Source organism: Daktulosphaira vitifoliae, unplaced genomic scaffold (genome assembly GCF_025091365.1).
Source record: "Daktulosphaira vitifoliae isolate Bord-2020 unplaced genomic scaffold, ASM2509136v1 Scaffold_2, whole genome shotgun sequence".
Classification (NCBI taxonomy): Eukaryota; Metazoa; Arthropoda; class Insecta; order Hemiptera; family Phylloxeridae; genus Daktulosphaira; species Daktulosphaira vitifoliae.
In genome coordinates, this window is record NW_026099573.1 from 23,827,749 (window position 1) to 23,836,791 (window position 9,043).

A 9,043-nucleotide genomic window follows, 5' to 3' on the forward strand; every position below is an offset into this window, starting at 1 on the left:
AATTATGGGTTTTGTATTTTATTTTAATAGAAGTTGATGTTGCTTTTGCAATTATCCATCAATTTTTTAAAATTAAACACTATCTACAGATTTGCATCGAAGCGTTTCTTATGATAGTGATTTTAATCACTGTCAGATTAAATCTATACTGAACCCAACTATGCAATGTCTCCACTATGCCGCGACCCCACTGTGCTACCGTTTTTTAATATGATCATACTAGGTTATTGATTTATTGTTGTTTACTATATTGGCCAAATAGTTATCGACAAGTAATTGCCTTAATTAGATTATTTCCATTATATTATTTACTTAAATATGTATATATGTTACCATTAAAAAAAATGAAGTTTGCATTCTTATAAGAGATAAATTGAAGTAGAGTACTAAAGTACTTATTGAGTGATAAATCAAGAATTATATAAAACTAAAAAAAGTCAAAAAAAAATTTCTCAACATTTTTATTATTTTNTAAAAAAAGTCAAAAAAAAAATTTCTCAACATTTTTATTATTTTAAAAGAAGTTGAATGATAGTTTTAATAACTATCAATCTGTATACTTTGTTATTTTAATGATGATTTATAATTAAAAAGTCCTTGAATATACAATTTATTCATAACTCAACAATATTTTAAAATATAACAATATTAAGATTTTTTTTTCTAACTTTTTTAAATAATATATATTTTTTGAATATTAGGTACTTTTTAAGTCCATCCTATAGTAGGGGTGTAAAGTATGATTTCCATACCCCCCAAAACGGCCCCGGCCGTTTCCTCTCCCTAGGTAGTCGGCCTGTGTAAACGGCCGAGGAGATATGGTGAAAGGCATAGTCCCCCCACCTACATGATGTAGGTTTACCCTGCCATAGGTGGACGGGCGGTGTAAACGGCCGGTGGGATATGGTGAAAGGTCGATGTTTCTCGTTCTTAGATAGCATTTCGTTATACCATGGTACATGTTACCTTGGTATATGCATAGTATACCTAGGTAGATGGAACATCATACAGTATACTTTGATATATCATAGAAAAATTTGGGGATTTTGAAAACTGTCTAATTTTAGAGATATGTGAAAATATTTGAATGCAGAAAAGTGATAGGTGTAATCAAGCGGCGACGGCGGCTATTAATCCAACGAAACCCCACTATAGCTATGTGATGTGTAGACCTTTGGTCATAAAGAGCCCCCTTACTTGACTAACGTATGTATTAAAACAGTAAATCAACAGTTTACCCCTACATAGAAGGGGAGGCGATGATAAAACTCATCATAAGGTGATCATTATTATGCTATTTATTAGTAAATAAATAAATATGTACAATATTTAATAAGAATTGAGTTATTTTTTAATTATAGAGAAAATATTTATACGTTTGAAATAATATTTTATTAAATTCTTTTTTGATTATTCAGTCATACTATCGCGTTTGTTAATAGCCATTAATGTGTAATCGTTATTGTATAAAACATGTATACACATAACCTATTACATATATTTGTATACAAATATTTAGAAATCGAGAGTTTAAAATTAATTATTATGATATTAAAGTGAAATTACTTAAGTGATGAAGAAAAGAGTTAGTATACGGGGATATGTGTCCTATGATTTGCTGACCCCCCTATGAAAATATGTGTTTTTTCCGCATAAAAGAAGGATTATTACTCGAGTAAAATTAATAGTGTTGTGTCAGTTAAACACCTTAAAAATGTTTTCTTGTGACAAGTGTGAAAAAGTGTATGTCGCCAAAAACTGTTTGATGAGACATAGGAAAATCCATGATGGTATACGATTTAAGTGTTATTTATGCCCATCTAGTTTTTCGGACAAATGTGGACTTGTACGCCATGTTCAAAAGATACACCGTAAGTATTACAATTGATTATTTAGTAAAATAGTAATATGTAAAGAGAAAATACATTAGTAGAGTGTTAATATAAGTGTATTATTTTAGACCTCGTAAAGTATGGTGTGGACTATAATATTGCTATAGGAAATCATACTGATTCGAGAGCTATGTCAACAAGTGGTAAGTAAAGAAAATATATTATTAAAAATTTATATTCTAAAATAAATATATGATTATTTGTTTTTAGAAAATGTAAATGTTGCGGAGAGAATGCAGGCAGGCCCAAGTGCAATTAGTCCTAAACGTCGCAAACAATGTAACACCGACAATACGATTAAAAGTAAACGGGTAAAGGCTAAACGATTACATGACATTACGACGAGCGGTTTTCATAAAACGGGCGAATCATTAAATAGTCAAATTTTATGGTTTTATAAAAAAAATATTGAAAATGTAGTCGGGTATCAACCGTTTTTGTCAGCAACAAGAGGTGATTTAGTTGAAAAATTACGCGACTGCCTTAAAGAAATGGGGCCGATAAAATTCAACTTAAAACTGGAGGCGACTTATACTGTACCGAATAATGAAAACAAATATGAAAATCGGTCATTTAAAACGTCGGCAGATGAGATAATTAATGAGGACGATATTGATCNCGGTCATTTAAAACGTCGGCCGATGAGATAATTAATGAGGACGATATTGATCATGCTGTGGATATTTCATACACAAAATTATTAGAAGAACAGGAAAACTATGCTAGTAAAGGTAGTAATTTTTCGTTTTCTAATATAGACGGTATTTTACTGGGTGTTTACAAATATCAGCCTTTAGGCGGGAGTTCTTACATTGATTTACCGTATGATATTAAAAACAGAAATGCTGTAATAAACCCACAAAATATAGATCAACAATGTTTCAAATGGGCTATATTGGCGAAAAAAGTGACTGGTAATATCAAATATATAGTAGGTTACAACTATAAGTCTATAGAAAACTCTTATAATTTCTCCGGTTTATCATTCCCAACATCGATTTCAGACATAAAAATTTTCGAAAAAAATAATCCGCATACTTCAGTCAATGTTTACGGACTAAAATTGAAAGATTTACATAATAAACCCGAATAATTAGTTTATCCGCTGAAGAACGTAAAGACCATATTGATTTGTTAATTGTGTCAAACGCCGCGGGTGACAGCCATTACACTTATATTACCGATTTTGGTCGAATAACAAATAACAAAGAATACGGCAAAAAGGATATTTTGTAAACGGTGTTTCACGGGCTTTAATAATGTACCTAAAAAGTATAAACTACGTGGAGTTGAGGCGCTAGAAGAACATAAAAAAATTTGTGGTGAAAACAAACCGTTTTTACCTGTAATGCCTGAAAAGGGCACTAAATTAAAGTTCGAGTCATGGGGCAAAACACAGGAACATCCATTTGCAATATATGCAGATTTTGAAAGCCTGCTGGTCAAGTCCAACAATGATACGAAAGGCAACACAAATTTTGTTCATGAACATGTTGCAATGAGCTATGGATACATAGTAAAAGCAGCCGACAGTGTACCCATAGAATTATTGCAACAGTATAATATTCAAACGACGCCCAAAATATACAGAGGAAATAAAAGCAGTGAGCCGGAGGAAGTAGTCAATCGGTTCATGGATGACGTAACTGAAGTGGCGTTGAAAATTGAAGAGTTACTCAAGACGAATGTTGATATTTGTATGACACACGAAGAAGCTGAAAAACATATAAAGAAAACCTGCTGCGACTTGTGTAAGGGTGGTTTTACAGAGAAAAATCATAAAGTAGCAGACCATGATCATTTGACAGGTAAATCATAAACATAACTATGTCAAATGTATTGTATTTAATATAAAAAGAAAAATTTATATATATATATATATATATATATATATTTATATTCGTTTCAGGTAGTTTTAGAAAAACACTTTGTAACAGTTGCAATTTAAAATTAACAACGCCCAAGTTTGTAAACGTATATTTCCATAATCTTAGCTCGTACGACGGACACTTTTTAGTTAAAGCCCTTGGAAGAGATACTAGTAGAATAAGTGTAATACCCGCTACAGAAGAAAAATATATTTCTTTTTCAAAGTTTGTTTCAAATAAATTTTCGTTAAGTTTCGTCGATACATTTCGTTTTATGAGTACTAGTTTAGCGGCTCTCGCTAAAAATTTGCGCGCCGCCGACATAAAATTATTCGAAGAAACCGCAAAAGCGTTTTCATCGGACGGTGACATTGATTTAGTGACCCGTATTCATACACCTCAAGCTGGGATGTACTCGAAGAAAAACAATTGCCGCCAAAAGCCGATTTTTATAATGATCTATCAGAAACACATATAGATGATGCCGAATACAAACACGCACAAAACGTATGGCAACATTTCAATTGTAAAACCCTCGGTGAGTACTCTGATCTGTATCTGAAAACTGACGTAACAATACTTGCGGATGTTTTTACGAATTTTCGCAAGTTATGTTTACTAAAATATAAATTGGAACCGGCATATTATTTTACGAGTCCCGGTTTGTCTTTTGACGCTATGCTGCTGCATACGGGCGTTTCACTAGATCTCATGAGTGATTATGAACAGAAACTCTTTATTGAGAGAGGAATACGGGGAAGAATGACAACTTCGGTGTTGAAACATGCCACAGCCAACAATGAAAAGACGCCTAATTATGATATTAAACAACAAAAATCTGAAATTATATATTTGGATGTCAATAATTTGTATGGTTGGAGTATGTCTCAACATATGCCATGTGGTGACTTTAAGTGGTTAGACGTGGACGACGAAACAAAAATTTTAAAGACTGTGGAAGAGTTACCTGCGGATTCTCCTATAGGAATGGCCCTTGAAGTGACGGTGTCGTACCCGAAAGAGTTACATGATGCCCACAACGAAATGCCGTTTCTACCTGAACGAAAATGTCCGCCTAATTCACGGGTCAAAAAACTGTTGTCTACTTTCGATCGGAAAGAAAACTACGTTATACACTATTTAAATTTAAAACAGGCTATGGCAAACGGATTGAAAGTAGAAAAGGTAATTCATAAAATTATATTTTAAAAATATAATAATAACATGTCATTAAATTACAGGTGCATAAGGTTTTACAATTTAAGCAGTCGGCCTGTCTATCAAAATATATACAACTCAACACGGAGATGAGACAGAAAGCCAAAAATGATTTTGAAAAAGACTTTTTTAAATTAATGAACAACGCTGTTTTTGGTAAGTTTTAAAATTAAATAAAAATATATATAAACATAATTTTAATGCGATTTCGTTTGTTAACAGGTAAAATGATGGAACGTGTACAATTTAGAACGCAAATGGAATTGGTCACTAATCCTAAACGAGCGGCTAAATTAATTAGAAAGCATAATTTCAAACATTGTACAACGTACAGTGAAAATTTATCAGCGTTTGTATTGGAAAAGAAAATTATCAATTTTTGTAAACCAGTATACGTAGGTTTCGCAATTTTAGAAATTAGTAAAACTCTCGTATACGATTTCCATTATAACGTAATGAAGAAATATTTCAAAGACCGTGCTCGACTATTATACGGTGACACAGGTAGATTAATTAATATTTTTATTGAAAAAATTAAATGATTTTATTTTTTGATTTTATTGTTTAGATTCATTAGTGTACTTTATCGTGGGTGATGACTCTTATGCGGTGGCAAAGAAAAATCCTGACCTATTGGCTAGACTTGACACTTCAGGTTTGCCGAGCAGTCACCCGTGTTATTCAAACGCTAACAAAAAGGTGCCTGGTTTGTGGAGTGACGAAGCGCCGGGGAAATCTATATTGGAGTTTATTAGTCTAAGACCAAAATGTTATGGTTTTGACTTGGAGGGTAAAGAAAAAATTAAGGCAAAAGGGATACGTGGTCACGTTNTTTACAGTCTAGGACCTGAAACGCTGTTTGTATGCTGAATGAAGAGGATTCTGCAGTAAGCGAAGCTCATACAACAGCGGCTACATTTGGCACGATGGTTGTAAACAACATTCATGAGAGAGCCGTGGACCCTTATTGCCCCGTTGTAAAGTACCCGACTTATACACCATACAGAGAAAATGTGTCAATCAGATCATTTCAACACCAAATATACACCATTAAGACTATGAAAATGACATTAAACCGTTTAGATGATAAGCGGGTTATATCAGAAGACCGTATTACTACCTACGCTTACGGTCATTATAAACTAGAGTACGTATACCATAATTATGCTAATAATTATTAAATATATATTAAATAGTGTTATTTTTTAGGAATGANAAATTATGCTAATAATTATTAAATTTATATTAAATAGTGTTATTTTTAAGGAATGAAGACAGCATTGAAACTTATGATTTGTAGATACATCTTATAAACTAATGTAAAAATAATAAACAGATTACAAACATTTATTAGTAAACAATATTATTATTATTATGTACAAAAATTTATTGTTGAAATTATATTAAATAAAAAAAAAAAATTTACCTTGATTAAAATATAAATAATTGATTAATCGACTCATATAGTAATAAAAAACTATGCTTATTGAACTATGCCTGTTCATAGCTAATACATCACCCTCTTACACGTATAACGTTACATACAATAATCTATGGTACATTCCTCAATCAGTATAATAGTATTATTCATATATATGAATTTTTGGNTAATAGTATTATAATAGTATTATTCATATATATGAATTTTTGGGTAAATAAACAACAAACATGTTATATATTACGTATAAGTTTTATTTTAAAAATATTATACAATTTGACTACATTATTTAATTATAGTGAAATATAACAATATTTTAAGTACTAAGAATTATTAATATACCAATGTCTTAACATAAACATTTTATAAAAACTACAATAAGTTGGATTTAAATTCATATGAAATAAACATGATGGATAAGAACTATTTGTTGTCAGTTGTGTTATACGAGGACAGCCAATATCTTCCATGTTAATGACATTTACGTGTGGCATATACTGTTGTAAAATGTCTCTTTTTTGTAACCCTTTTACAAATATGTCTGTAAATTTTAACGAGTTTAAAATTCTCGGTAGTTCTTCAATTTCTACGTCTCCGTACTGAGGTTGCATTGAATGTCTATGCTTTTTCAACCACGCGTTAACATTTCGACTTTTTTCATCTGTTGGAGTTGCATGTTTAAATATCCAGTGTTGTGTAGCATAAGTGTCAGTATCCACTACAGATAGTTCTTTTATAAGATACTCGTTATTCGATCCCAATATACACTCAAAATCTGCTATTGCTGTAGTCATTATTTAGTTTGTTAACTAGTACGTTGAGGATACGGATCTTGTTCTAGGACGTTTTATTTTTTGAATTAACGTACACTGGAGTCAGTATAGGCTTCNATTGTTCTAGGGAGTTTTGTTTTTTGAATTAACGTACACTAGAGTCAGTATAGGCTTCGTATTTTACAAAACCTTTAATTTTATTAATCTGTTCTTCTAGCTGACTATATCATAACTTAAAAGTTGAATCTATTGCGTTAAAATTAGTATTTAAATTTTCAATTTTAACTTCTACTCCGTGTATTTCTTCATTTATTTGTTCAATTATTTTCCTATAATTACTAAGCGTTTCAGTAATTTTTATAATATCTGTTTCTAATTCAGCTAATTTAGACTCTAGTATGCATATTTTTTTTATTCTTTTACTTTCTAATGATGAACCAAAAACATCCATTACTGTTAACGTTTGCGAGTGAACTAAAAATATTTTATTAGTTTTGCAGATTTTATTCTGCTCGGACGATTTTTTGTATTTTAAAAAGTAAGTAGTTATTACTTTTTAAAATAATGTAAACATTAATTATTAAAATTCATTATTAAACTCATGTAAACTAGCAAATTACTAAAAGTACATAAGAGGTTTTTTCGATTAGGGTGTCAGTTTGTGTATAACGTTGGTAATGGTAATATTGTTTCCGAAATACGTATCCGCGAAATTTGTTTTGACTTTATGAGTTAAATTATTTTTAGTTTGAAATTAATTATATTTATAATATAGTTTTAATTTTAAATAAAATTAGCCACAAGTGATAAATTTTTATTATTCACTTTTTTTTACATAAAATATTGATACATTGAAAAATATTTTTTGATGAGAATTATGAGGTGGAATTACAAATTTGAGTCTTCGGAGTCTCGAAAAAGGTGTAAAAAAAAATTAATCAAATAACGACAAATTTTATACTTTATTGTACAATTTTAAACATGTTTACTTGACAAAATTTACATTATACATTAAGATAAAAATCCTTAGTAGTTATATAAATCAAATTATTATGTTTAAGGCTATTCATTTAACACTGGAACTCTTTAGCTATGTCATTTGCGACAATCTTCGCAGCTTTCCAAAATGTTTTATGATTCATTGTCGAAGGATCATTTAACAAATTTTGAAGTTCATTACTTTTTACGCTTTCGAAAAACGAATGATTTTCTATTGCATCTTCTAATTTTTTTTTTTCTGAAAACTCTTTATTTATGATACTTTTTAAAGCCTTATTTTGCAAAATGTTTTTTTTTAAATCATAACTTTCATCGTCATATTTTATTTCAAGTTCATCTACATTGTAAACAAAATATTTTTTCATTCTACGTTGTGATTCAATAAAATGTCAATTTAAATCAGTATCAGTGTAAAAGGATGGTGCGTTCGAAAAATACTGTAATTCTTCTTTTATTAGAAAATTATTCATTTCATATTTTTTCATAAAATTGTTGATACAAGTCAAGGATAAACGTATCCTTATTATAAACGTATGCTAATATAAGGTACAATAGCATGTTCAAAACTACTTGGTTTGATTTAATTGCAATTACGAAAGCAAATAAGTAAGGTAGAAAATTTAAAGTTATAAAATAGAATTAAGCACAACTTTTGCACACAACATAATTTATAAATGTATTAATAAAATATCATATACAAATAATAAAGACATATTTTTCAAATATTTTTATAGAAAATTCCGTCATTAATTACACAAATATTGCCTTATATATACTCACGACAATTTTCTAGCAAAAATAATTTTGTGTGTAATAAAATTTTTACGTTTTATCTATATTACAATAAAAGTTCAA

General features: G+C 29.9%; 2 protein-coding genes across 2 annotated transcripts; both read left to right on the forward strand.

The window, feature by feature from the left end:
* Positions 1-1,704: 1,704 nt before the first annotated feature.
* Positions 1,705-2,985, forward strand: LOC126898061 (uncharacterized). Its single transcript, XM_050672010.1, has 4 exons — positions 1,705-1,871; positions 1,961-2,035; positions 2,103-2,525; positions 2,597-2,985. Exons 1-4 carry the CDS (start codon positions 1,715-1,717, stop codon positions 2,983-2,985), a joined length of 1,044 nt encoding a protein of 347 aa, XP_050527967.1. The 5' UTR covers positions 1,705-1,714.
* On the forward strand, positions 2,548-6,513 carry LOC126898062 (uncharacterized). Its single transcript, XM_050672011.1, has 7 exons — positions 2,548-3,700; positions 3,802-4,945; positions 5,002-5,134; positions 5,201-5,482; positions 5,547-5,797; positions 5,830-6,125; positions 6,245-6,513. The coding sequence occupies exons 2-7, from the start codon at positions 4,439-4,441 to the stop codon at positions 6,276-6,278; spliced, it is 1,503 nt and encodes a 500-aa protein (XP_050527968.1). The 5' UTR covers positions 2,548-3,700; positions 3,802-4,438; the 3' UTR covers positions 6,279-6,513.
* The last annotated feature ends 2,530 nt before the right edge of the window (positions 6,514-9,043 follow it).